A 14,049-nucleotide genomic window follows, 5' to 3' on the forward strand; every position below is an offset into this window, starting at 1 on the left:
AACCTGCAGCCTTTAATGTTATTTTTTTTCCCTCGTTTTTTATCTTATTTTATGCTGCTTCTTAAAAAAACCGCAGCACATGTGGCGCAGCAGATAAATTTTTTTCCACTAGTGCCTTCATAGAAGGAATATGACATATCGTTTTGTCAACGTTAATTATACAATTCCAAAATAAACATATTATAATTATAATTTATAAAAATACATGATACAACATATCGTATGATCAAAATACAAACAATTATTTAATGATTGTATTTCCTGTATACCCTTTGAAATAAATTCAACAATCAACTATTATATTAATTATAATACCACTTAATAAATCTTGAACTTTATTACATGTTGATCAATCTTCATATATAATATGAAAATCTATATGTAACAGATTGTTATACTTGCTTGGAGATTAAGTTACTAAAATTCAACATTATTCCCGTGATACCCCGTTATTTTTACGGTTAAATTCATTTATTTTATTTTATTTTTATAATTGTTACATGTGTATGTTATATGATCATACTTTATGACCAATTGATATTTGACAATCATACATTAAATTACGTGTCGAATATAGTTTTTAATAAATTAGTACTTATTTTAAGTTTCACTATAAAGTGATTTAATGACACTTTATTTAGCCTTTAGCGACATGTAAATGTTACTATAATCTATGGTAGCATTTATATGAAATATCATTAGTACCTATGTCGTGAAAAACATTAGTATAATTTTTTATCATGCTGCTAAAAGATATAATAAATGTCACTAAATCTACTATATATACCATTTGAAATTTAAAGTTATGATATTTAAATTAAATGTTGCTAAATATAGTCCATTAAAAGTATGTTATGTTGCAGTTTTGGCAGTTGGTAGTTGGTCGGAAATCATGAGTAGTTTATGGAAGGTGCGTAGTTAATATTGGTCCATATTTTTGTAGTGGTATTCATAAATAAAAAAACTCCAACATCATCTAAGCGTCAACACAATTAGAAAAACATATTTATAAGTTATAACATAAATAAGAGTACATGATACATAAACCATGCATAGTTAAAAAACCCATAATTGATATACATGCATCAACTTAGCTTTGTATGTGATTATCACATCGCACACAAAAAACTTGCACAAATTACATGTATACCATTATTTTTTCTTTAGCTCCAAGCACACATAAAACATAGCAACGATATATAAATCGTAGCAATAGGCTGATTATCTTAGGCGCACGCACCAGGACCGAAACATGCGAGAAGAGGAACACAAACACCAGAGCAACAATCATGTTTTGCACATGGATAACACGAACTCCCTGATGAACTGCATTTTAGGCTGTTTTCTTTGGCTCTCACCACTTGTTCGATACCCATTGGCATCGCCATTCTTGCTATATGCATCTTTGTTATCATGTCTCTTTCTGCTATCCATTTTGTTGTCTCTATGTCTTGCATACTACCTATTATTGGATCTACAATAGTTTTGAAATATATGTTAGAATAAACAAGAAAATTCTACATAATAGGAACAAAGTTTGTCAAAACGCTGATACTAGCCTTTCTTTATATTTTTCACATGGTAACAAAAAGGATTATTATATTTATAAAAATTTGCAACAAAACAGTTTTAAGGTTAAGGCGGTTTAATGTTGAGATGTGCCTCAACTATGAGGTAAATATTGCACAATTCATTAGTACGAATTTGAGAATATAGAATTTTTTTTCCCAGATAATAATATTGGTAATTGATAATTTTTAGAGTATACAACATATTCTGGAGCCTCAACTATTAGTTCTAGTTTTTATTTTAGTTGAGTTGGTTTCTTGATATGGTATCAGAAGCCAACGTGACAAACGGTTAAGTGTTCGAATTTGAATCACCCTTCAAATTCAATTGAAATATTTCGCACCACGTATGAGAAGAGCATGTATGTTGCATCCATATTTCTAGCCCAAAGGGCTCTCGTGTGAGAGGGCTTGTTAGAGTTCATAATATGTCCTAGCACTTCAACTATCAGTTTATCAAATATATTAGGAATAATTGCCTAGAGTAATCCAACCTTTTTATGATTTTTCTACAATAATCTCACCCATTGATTAAGCATGAATAATTCCAACTTTGAATGGTATTTTCCTAGAGTAAATCTAGTAACTGGATGAATTTGTTATAGCAAGTTTTTTCAGAAAAAGAAAAAGATAAATTGAAAAAATGTTAAAAAATGATTAAAAAAATTCTGATTTTTAAAATTTTTCAGAATTTTTTATGCAAGTTTATAAAATTTTTCTCTAAATTTACATTAATTTTCAATTTATTTTTTTTGTGAATTATCTACTATAGCACATCTGAACGGAAGAAATAATAATAATAATAATAATAATAATAATAATAATAATACCTGCTCCAATAAGCAAGATTAAAGCACACATGATTAAGGTGAAGTTCTTCATGGAAACCTTAGAAATTAAGCATAAAAATATTTTTCTTATGAGTTATGATACACTGATCGATCAATATGGTGGTTATTTATACACTTCAATTAAGCATAAAAATATTTTGCTTATAGCAACGGAATACCTAATCTGCAATAATTGCCTATTCCTTGATTTATTTTAAGCAATAAAATAATAATACCCCTCTATGTATCATTAGTTCATTCCCTAGCTGTTCGTAAATTAATAGGAATAAATAATAAAATTATTATTTGCTAGTAAATTTTTATTGCTTGCATTAGGTTAGTCAAAACCGGATACCGGATTGATAAGATCAAGATCAATAAAATAGTGAATATTGAAAATCATCATCAGTTTTCGATGCAGATAAACCGGATATCTGGAGTTGGTATTCCGATTTACCACAAATCGAATATCAAATATGTAATTTTAATTTTTAGATTTTTTAAGCAATATTGATTACCATATTCTAATGTCATGTAATGAAAATTATTTGTATGGTTTGAAAAATATATTATTTTGGTAATATGTTGGATGCTCAATAGTCTGAATTAAATAACTGTAAGCGTGAGTTTTGCTCTTTGGAGTTTTTTTATTTTAAATCTATATAAAAAACAAAAACAAAAACAAAAACAAGCTATTTGATTTCATAAAAACCAACTTTGAATTCGAATTCAATTTTCGATTTACGAACCAAATATTTGATTCGAATTATTCAATTTAATTTAATTTTTAATTTTTTTATTTTAATTTATTTAAAATTTATATTCATTAATTTAATTTAATTTATTTTATTTTATTTTAAAATTAGTTTTCATTTATTTTTTTTATTAGCAAAAGATTACCAACAATAATACAACTTGTTGCTTATTTCCCTACAATAATACCAATTTTTGATTTACCATGAATAATACCAACTTAGGGGTGTTTTCCTAAAATATCCCTAACATGTTAAAAATCAACTATAGGAGATTATATGACAAAAAAATTGATAAATTAGTTAATAAACTAAAGTTGGTATCATTCTAGGAAAAACCCCCTAAGTTGGTGTGAACCATGATTAATCAAAAGTTTGTATTATTGTAAGGAAATTAAACAAAGATTATATTATTTGCGAAAATTTCTTTTTTTTTTATAATATTTTAAATAAGTGTTTTTTTAATTCGGATTTATTTTTTGATTAGCCTAATAAAACTTTTAATTTATTGTTAGTGCCAATAATGTTATTCAAAAAAAGACCTTGCTATTAACTATATGGGGCACCTCATGTAGATATCCCGTAGAATTGATTGATTACTCATATCTTGATTTTTTAAACACACAAGTTGAAACGATATATAACTATAGATTTTCCGTGATATAATTGACATGCGTCGCGATCGCCTTATTAGGTGTCTAGTTTGGAAATCCGGTCGGCATGAGTACACATACACTAAATTAGGTGTCTAGTTTGGAAATCCGGTCGGCATGAGTACACATACACTAAATTTTCTAACATGCAAACTGAGAAGATATTTAACGTTATTTACATTGTCACTAGAAAGTTATTTTTGAAAAAAAAATGTCGTAATTATCCTTATACTGCGCCTATTTAAAATTTTAGTCGAAATGTATATTCATACGTTGATTTTCCAGACACGTAAATCGAGAAGATATTTAGCATTGTTTTTACAGGCATTGTAAAATTTTTCCAAACATGCATGTAAACTAAGAATAAGATAGTTTTATGTTGTTTTTACCCATTGTAGTGATTTAAAAAACAATAATTAATTTATAAATTATATATATAATTTAAATCATAATTAATATGATAGTAAATAAATGTATAAGTTTAAAAAATAATATTAAAATGAAGAGTGTATAGGAGGCAAAGGGATTAATTTCTTTTAATTAATAATAATCTTATACATTAACTAAAGCAAAAAACATTAGAAGATAAGCAGTAAGAAACTTGTTTGATAAAAACTAATTATAAAATTCATCTTAACAAATACAATACTTAAAGTTGGGTTTGATAACAAATTTTTGGCTAAAGTTCAACTTATTTCATCCCTTTGAGTTTGATTATTTGACCCATTAATCGATTTGAGTGAGAATTTTACTTAAAAAATGGAAACAAGTTTAAAGATATTGCACCATTTATTTACCACCCTTAATTATTGATTATTTTTAATCTCAATTAAAAATATAATAAAGTGTAATATTATTTGATTCGTATCAATACAAAGATTATTAATATCAAGTTTTATAATTTTTATTGTACATAATTTGAGATAGTAATGATTGAAGTCATTTAATAAACTGTGTGAAAAAGCAAACGTCACAAGTATTTTAGAATGTAGGAATTATATTTTGCATATTGTTAGGGGTGAAGCTAATTGTCCAAAATGCAATCCTATATATTTTTACCTTTGGCCCCCCTTTACTAATATATGGTATACAGTTTAAACAGTGCAAAGATATAACAAATTAAATTACCACAGCTCACATTTGTAACCTAAGGTTAAGGGATCAAATATCCTAATGTAAACAATTATTTTTTTAATAAACTAATAAATTTATATTATCATGTCATTAATTTTTGCCTTTCAAAATTTTACATTCATCCTTTTTAGTGTGTATTTATAATTTTGCTATCATAATTATAGAGTCAAAAATACTTGATTTTTTTCTAAAGGAATAATTATAGAGAAATTTCAACTCCATTTTTTGAATATAATATTCATTATAATTGAAGTCTATTTTAGTCTATATGATTTTCAAAATTTTCATAATTTAACTAGTTTTTATATAGTTATAATTTGCTAGTAAATAATTTAACTAATGAATTACTATAATGTCATTATATATTACTTTTTATCTTTTATAATTTTATATTCATCCTTTTTAGTGTGTGTTTTTATATTTTTGTTATCTTAATTGTAATAGTATTTTTTTAGAGACTTATTAGGCGAATAATAGAGTCAAAAACGATTTTGAATAATAATTATATATCCAATACACTAATTAAATAATAAGCATTTAATAAATAAAATGATAAGATTTTATAAATAATTGAAAAAAAATATATGATTTTCTAATACATTAAATGATGTGGTCAAAAAAGTATAAAATCGAGTGATATGGATAATATTATAGTCATAGTTAGAAAATAATTAAGTCAAATATATAAATATTAGTCATAATAACAATAACATCATCATAGAATATTGAAAGAAAAATTTTGTTAGGGTTGTTACACTTATACAATAGTAAAAAGTGCTGATGTCAGCAGTATTTTATTTTAGTAATAATTATAGATTAGAGTTGTCGATGATCTACTATAGTAGGTATTTTAACAAAAAAGTAAATTAAAAATTAATGTAAAATCATTAAAAAATTTTGAAAAATTACATAAAAAATTTAGTATACTAAAAAATCAGAAAATTTCTTAGCAGTTTTAAAATATTTTTTTGACATGGGACACCCTTTTCCTTAAGGAATTAGGGTCCCCAAGATTTTGACTTTACTCTTTCCTAAGGTTATGGACTCCTCTTGGGCTAGAAAGGTCATATTTATCAAACGAAGGGCATATCTCAAAGCAGGGTGAGGAATGCTACTAAACTTCAGTCTACTTTCCCAAATCGTGTTTCAGATAAGTTGTCAAAAAGTAACTTTCTCATACTCTCCATAATCCTCATCATACATCTCTTCCACCCCAAAAACAGTTCGAAGTCGGGTAATAACTCCATAGCAATTGATATTGTGGTTAAGTGTAATCTTGCTCTAGTTTACATTGGCATAGCCATTGACTTGTGTTGATATATGAATGATGCTTTTCATTTGAACATCAAAGGTTAGTGGATGCTTTTCCATTAAGATGGTTAGTTGATCATATTATTTTCATTGAGAAAGTGCATAATTGCATTATACGTTTTGGTTTGCTTATGATTACTTAAGATTTGTTTCTTGCTTGTTTACATCCACTTTATTTATTTGATAAAAGTTTGACTGAAAACCCTTTTCTTGTGATTAATGTCCAAAGTGTCTATACTAGTATCATAAATTATCTTTCCCTTTTCACTTTATACTTGTGTTGTCCATATCTAATAACCAAAGTTGAGATTAGGTCCTTTTTTCCCAATGGCTTCGAACCTCTAATTGCTATTATACTACGTATTTGCATTATAGTCAGGAAGTAGTTGTAATTTAACTTTGATAAGCTTTAACGATTTTAAAAATAACTCTATCAAATTTTTACAGACGTCGTAATTTTCAAGCCTATTCTCAACCCAATTTTTGTCTCCTAATTCATCTAATTTTTTTCGCCTCAACTCTTTCCAGCCCAAATTTATCCTTTGTATTACCTAGCCAACCCATTCTTTATCCACCTTGAAGGCAAGGTGGAACTTCAGGCGGTCGCCGGTCGGTAATGTGATATATTGGTTCAAAGGGTATCATAAAAGAAGTTAGGCTTAAGCTGTATTCTGTTATATTAGTTAGGCTTTTTGTTATGTTTGCTGGACAGCTGTCAGGTAGGAGTATTCTTTGAGCATAGGCTATATAAACAGTCAACTTTGTATCTTACAGGTAAATTTTCAGAAGTAATTATCAATAAAATTGGAGAAGGGAAGACTTGAACTTGCCAAAGAAACTGTTGTTCTTTACTGATCTTGCTAACAATCTGCTTCTGTTTTGTCAGTATATTACACATTCACATGGGACGTCCATGTTCCATCACTACCTTAAATCTTCGTCAAAACCCAATATTAAATCCTAAGTTCTACCAACAAGGACATAACAGCAAGAAAATCCAAGAGCATAATGCAGAAGAAATAATTTATAGCTGGAATCCACATAAGTTGTCACTAACCTTGTATAGATCCTCTTTGCTGAATTCCATAAGTGGTCGTACCAATAGAATGCCTTGACTGTCTGAAGAATTGCTAATAAAATAAGGATATTTGGGAAATAACTGAGATGTTAATGCCATTCCTGCAAGTCCAAGCACTCCACTGTTGCGAGACAGCCTCAGGATAAACAATTCAGCCTGCATAAATTTCATCAGGTGAAAAATCTTTAACACATGTAATTATTCTGTGAAACAGATTAACAAAATTTAACATAAATCACATGAAGAAACTACTAAATAACCAAATTCAGTGTTGCCACTCAAACACCCTAAACTGCAAAGTAGTTTATTGACTCTAGGACGACCAAATTGGACTTGGAATTTAGTAGGAAAATGCATGTAAATCTAAATTTAGATCCTGCACCTGATCATCAGCATGGTGTGCAGTAAGTAGTACACCAATCTGGTTCTGCAAGCAAACATCTTGGAATATTTTGTACTTGCGCAATCAAAACAGAGTTCATTGGTGTTATGGTATAATAGTTGTAGCCGCTATGTTACTCGACTCCTCATTTTGTTTCAAATACCCGTGTCCGATTGTTCATACTCGGACAATGGTATGGCACTTCGACACTTCAACTTAAACATAAAATTGAATACTTAGACGTATCCGACACTTAAGACACGTACCAGTATCCGACATCAGTACCCGAGTCCAAGTAACATCAGTTGTAGGCATTTGGAAGCATCCATAAAATCAAAAGAATATCAATGAATCACTAATTTTCGAGAAACTAAACTCACCTCAAATCACGAGCATCTTCTTCCAAGTGCCCCACCTTTGGCTGACCATCAGGCCAGTCACAATGCACAATCTCATACCTGATTCCTAAAATAAGCCAAGTAAGAAAACAATCCACCAAAGAGATTCAAGCTAAAAAATATTACAAACATATTAAAATCCCTAAATATGTTTCTTAAGAGGCAGAAGCAAAGTAGTACCCATATCAGAAACCCAATGAGAAACTGTTTCAGCTTCTTCTTTACTCTCTGGCCGAAGCCCATGGTCAACAATAATAGCAAGTAAGCCCTCAACAAAGCCAGAGCTGTCATAACCGCTGTTTCTGGAAAAAGTCTTCCAATGTGCCATTAGGGCACACAAGGCCATACTATCAGCACCACCAGAGACCCCAATAGCTTTAGAAACAATACCAGGAATGAACAACACGTAAGCAAAAACAAAAATAAAAGAACAAATGTGAACAAGATAGGTCTTGAGTCAGAGTAACATAATTCACATACCTAATATCTACTTGTTTTTCATAAAATATGCCTCAAATATAAGTTCACAAAAGAGTAAGGGTATGATTTGCCGTCATCCAACACTCCCCAGACCTTTTAATCATAGCTTCTATGACTGGGATATATTGTGTATAATGATGATGATGATCAAAAGAGTAAGCAACTAATTATCATGGAGAAGTAGAACAAGGACTCTTAAATACCCATTTTAAGTTCTAAGTGAAGGATTTTTGGAATTATAGTGCAAAAACAAAGCCACATTGCCATATCGTGATCGTATCATAAAGGTTTTTGATTTACAGCGAGTCAGTGACCCATATATAGACCACCTTGATTGCAAAATCTATTTTGCGACCGTTAACATGACTGTTACCAAAATTGTTGTTTTACACTATGTTTGGAAGTGTTAAATACTTTAATTACGATGGTTTACTTGTTTTTCTCCCTTCTATCCATTCTTTTGACATTGGCTTTTCTCCAATTATATTTGTAGTAACCTAAAGCCACATACACCTAGACATACCTAAATCCATCCAAAAGAAGAATTCACCATTCTCCATTGTTCACATTCTAAAAAATGTACTGGTATTGCAGTAATATTGTTCATGCTCTACTACTACAATTTAGAATATCTATACATCAACCAATAACAAAATTCTCTTTCTTTTTTCCTTCTATAATTTAGACCTAATTTAGAAAGTGTTCCTAATTTTAAAGGCTGATGAAAAGTGAACAATAAAACTCAAGTTATCAAATTCTCTCACCCCCAAATTTCAGTAATTCAGTTCGTTGCACCCTAACACTGAAACAACATAATACATCAAATCTTATCCTAATACCCAGAACATAAACATAACAGAATAATCCTAGCAATGTTATTGAACTTCCTTGAAAGTATTGGTGGGTCATAAATCATATTCAGAATGCAATAACAGTATAACACAAACAAACAAACAAAACTTTATCTGTCAATTTCCATTGTAAAAAATCATGGTAATACATAATTAATAGAAGTATTTATGATAATCCCACAAAAAAAACAGTAAACTTAACACAAAACCCAAACTCAAAAAAAAGTTAAAAAGAAAGTAAAATTGGAAACTAACCAATACGATGATGGGGTTTAAGGGCAGCCATTTGCATACTCTTAGAGAAAGTATCAGTGAATTCTGAAGGAAGCTGAGAGTATTTACTCTGAGAGCATCTACAGAAGAATCTAGACGTATGGTGACGGAAGAAGAAAGAAACAACACCGTTTCGTAGATTAATTGGGTTCACCATTGACATTGAAGTTGCAAGAGTAGTAGACATTATTATTTGTTGTTCTGAATCTGTAGGAAGAATGAATGAACACATAAAATCAGGTCAATTGCTTTTTAGCCGGTTTTGATTCTTTTCGGTTCTTTCAATACTCTCCTTACTGTTCAGTAAATACTCAAAAGTTTACAGGCACATCAATAAGATTTAATTGATCTCAAAAGTTCAAGTCGGATATATGAAACAATTTATAGGAGTAGTTTATAAAATGTTATTTTCAGGACTTATAATTCCTAGTCTTAACATTATATGTGCAAGGATAGATGGTTTTTTTTCAATAATGATGCAAATGCATCAAGTGATCAAGACCTTCAAAATAGCTCACAAGTACAAGTAGGGATGACAACGGGTCGGATCTAGACCGGGTCCAGGTTTCAAGAACAGGATCCAGAGTCGGACTCGGATCCGCGGGTCCAGTTTTGCAATACCCAGATCCGGATCCGTGGATACTGCGAATCCAGTACCGGATCCGGGTCCAAAACGGGTCCAGTTTTGATTTTTTTTTTAATTTTTAAATTTGTTAAGATTGCAATAAAGCGATATTTATAGACTAATGTTAATAATATATATAATTTCACAATGAATCACCCAAAAAAACATTATACAACTTAAAATTATCTTTAAAATATCCAACAAACACATCCAAAATAACTTAATATAATTAATAGAAGTCAATCATTCATGTTCGTAGTCATCCAATGTTTCCAATTTGTCAAAATTCTTCAACACTAACATCATCAATATCCTACAAACCAAAAAAAACTCATTAATAGATGATATTTTTAAAAATTTAAATATAAGAATATAAGATTATAAATTTATAACGCAAAATAAATACCATATCAAGATTGTCCATCATTTCCACATCCTCACCATCTTCGTTGATAGTTGAACAAGCATAAGTTCCTTCAAAATTAACTTCAATAACGAAAAATATAATTACATTAGTTAGTAAAATATAGACTAAATGTGCAAATTAGTATAAAATTACCTTTGACATCATCGACCATCCAATTTTGCAAGCACATCAAAGCCTCCACTGTTTGAGAATGAAGCCTAGACCGGTGAGCGCTAACTACCCTTCCACCCGTGCTAAATGCACTTTCCGAAGCAACCGATGAGACAGGAATTGCAAGAATGTCTTTGGCAATTTTTCTTAAAGTTGGGTAGCTTTGGTCTATCTTTCACCATGCAAGTATATTAAATTCATTATTCTCCGGCAAAGTACGACTCTCTAAGTATTGATCAATTTCACTTTTAATGGGCACATAATCAATTTTTTTGTCTCTTAGTCCTAGCGAAATCATCCTCATCACCAAGATCCTCAAATTGTGTCTCCCCTGGAGAACTTTCATTCACATTACATTGACTTTTATACTCATCGAAAAGATTATAAAGAGTATTTCTTACTCTTTCCACTTTAGCATTGGCATCATCTCCATAGAATTTCTTAAAATAATGCACCACACAATCCATCTTATTTCTCGGATCTAAAATGCCCGCAATGGCCAAAAGATCACTAGTATGATCCCAATATTTGTCAAACTTTTCTACCATTTTCTCAGCCATTTTTCTAATAATCTCACTATTGTCATTTTGCCTCCACTTAGTTAATGCAAGTTTAATCTCACAAACATTACGAAAATACAAATTTGAAGTTGGATAATTTCTACCAGAAAAAACCTTAGTTGCCTTATAGAATATTTCCAACTTTTGACAAACAAGAGTAGCCATTTGCCAATCATGATCACTAAGCACATCAAAATTCAACCTTCTATGTAGACGTTTCAACTTATTAAAAACTTCTTTAAAAGGCAAACAAGTGTCAAGCAAATCATATGTGGAGTTCCACCTAGTTTTACAATCAAGACTCACCCTTTTAGGTTTAGTCACATTCAAAAGGCGACAAGCTTCCTCAAACTTTTCAATTCTTTTAGGAGTAGACATCCAAAATGCAACACAATCTCGAACTTTGCAAATAGCAGAATCAATGACATCTAAACCATCTCTCACAATCAAGTTAAGAATGTGCGCACTACACCTCATATGCAAAAAATCTCCACCCAACATTAAAGAACTACTTTCTAATTTATCCATCAAGACATTCATCATTGCATCATTTGTGGTAGCATTATCAACAACAATAGAAGAGATTTTATTTTCCAAGGTGAATTGAGAAAAACAATCCAATAATATCTTGGCAAGAACCCCTTTGTTATTGGGTATGGAACATAACAAAACCTAAACAAAATTCACACACCAACATGGATTCAAGTTTAAATAAAATTCACATAACTAATTTAAAATTCAATACCAATGAAATTTAAATGAAAGGAAAAGAAATTACCTTAGAGTTCTATTATGTAAAACCCATTCTTCATCAATGAAATGTGACGTTACAGCCATATACCCTTTTTTTTAGTAGAGGCGGTCCACATGTCAGTTGTTATTGTAATTCTACCCTCATTACGCTCCAGCAAGACTTTAAGAGAGCTCCTCTCGGTGTTGTACGTTTTTATCACATCATTTTTCAATGTGTTTCTCGAAATCATCTTAAAGTTGTCATTTAAACTCCTCATAAAGTTTCTAAAACCAATGTGGTCAACCATTGATAAAGGATACTCATGCATTACCACCATTTTCATCAATTCTTTCCTTGATACTTCTTGATCAAAAACCACTTTCTTTGGCTTTTCATTAACTGCTAAGTAAGTAGATCCATCGATTTCTCTTTTCACTTTTAATTGTGATTGATTAGATGCAAGGTTTAAATGTCTACTTGAACATTTTTTTTAGCATGTTTAAGAAGATGTGAAGTTCCACTACTCCCTTTGTAGGAAAGTATTTTCTTACAAGTCTTACATTTTACCATTTGTACACCATTCACATGTACAAGGTCAAAATAAGTCCATGCTTCTGAAGTTAATTTCTTACTTTTAGCACTACTTTGTTCAGTAGATTCATTCTCAACATCAACATTACCCTCAAATTCCCCATATGATTCATGAATATGATGCTCAATAGGTTGACTAGAAGCACCATCAAGTGCATGATTTTGATTATCCATTTACTCAACAATACACTGTGATAAATTTACTAGTCATCATACTCATCAATTACCATTGAACTCAACATAAATCAAAAATTACCATTGAACTCAACAATTCAACATAAACCAACCATTCAACATAAATCAAAAATCACCATTGAACTCAAGTACTCAACATTTCCACATAAATCAATCATTCAACATAAATCAAAAATCACCATTGAACTCAAGTACTCAACATTTCAACATAAATCAACCATTCAACATAAATCAAAAATCACCATTGAACTCAAGTACTCAACATTTCAACATAAATCAACCACTCAACATAAATCAAAAATCACCATTGAACTAGAGTACTCAACCATTCAACATAAATCAAAAATCACCATTGAAGTCAAGTACTCAACATTTCAACATAAATCAACCACTCAACATAAATCAAAAATCACCATTGAACTCAAGTACTCAACATTTCAACATAAATCAACCACTCAACATCAATCAAAAATTACCATTGAACTCAACATAAATCAACCACTAAACTCAAATAAATTAAAAACTACTCAACAATTCAACACAAATCAAAAGTATTGTAGAAAAAAATATCAAAATTAGGTTTTATTACCCTCAAATCCGCCTGTGAGGAGAGGGGAGAAGTATTCGGTGGCCGGTGGTGTGGCTGTCGAGTGTCAACTGTCGAGTGATGATTGCAGGGGCAGGGGCAACTGTGTGAGGGAGAAGGAGAACGCGTGACAGTGTGAAGGTGAGGACTGAGGCAGTGAGTAGTGAGGGAAGGGAGGGAAACTAAGGGTTTGAGCTTTGAGGTATTTTTATTATATATTTATATATATATATATATATATATATATATATATATATATATATATATATATATATATTTATATTTATATATATATATATATATATATATATATATATATATATATATATATATATATATATATATATATATATATATATATATATATATATATATATATATATATATATATATATATATATATATATAAGCGGGTCCTCCAGATCCGCGGGTCCTGGTCTGGGTATTTTTCTCAGATCCGGATCCGGACCCA

At 30.0% G+C, this 14,049-nt stretch overlaps 1 protein-coding gene across 1 annotated transcript; it reads right to left on the reverse strand.

Moving 5' to 3' along the window:
• Positions 1 to 12,299: 12,299 nt before the first annotated feature.
• Positions 12,300 to 12,970, reverse strand: LOC130823337 (zinc finger BED domain-containing protein DAYSLEEPER-like). The gene is made up of 2 exons (XM_057687956.1): positions 12,757 to 12,970; positions 12,300 to 12,640 (listed from the first exon to the last, which is right to left on the reverse strand). The coding sequence occupies exons 1-2, from the start codon at positions 12,968 to 12,970 to the stop codon at positions 12,300 to 12,302; spliced, it is 555 nt and encodes a 184-aa protein (XP_057543939.1).
• Between the last annotated feature and the right edge of the window lie 1,079 nt (positions 12,971 to 14,049).

This window comes from Amaranthus tricolor, chromosome 9, assembly GCF_026212465.1.
Source record: "Amaranthus tricolor cultivar Red isolate AtriRed21 chromosome 9, ASM2621246v1, whole genome shotgun sequence".
Lineage (NCBI taxonomy): Eukaryota > Viridiplantae > Streptophyta > Magnoliopsida > Caryophyllales > Amaranthaceae > Amaranthus > Amaranthus tricolor.

Excerpts from the sequence above, each read along its gene's own strand:
- LOC130823337 (XM_057687956.1), bottom strand. The coding sequence starts at position 12,970 with ATGGATAATCAAAATCATGCACTTGATGGTGCTTCTAGTCAACCTATT. Across the intron at positions 12,641-12,756 it reads AATGGTAAAATGTAAGACTT|TGAAAAGAGAAATCGATGGA; the intron begins GTAAGAAAATAC and ends CACAATTAAAAG.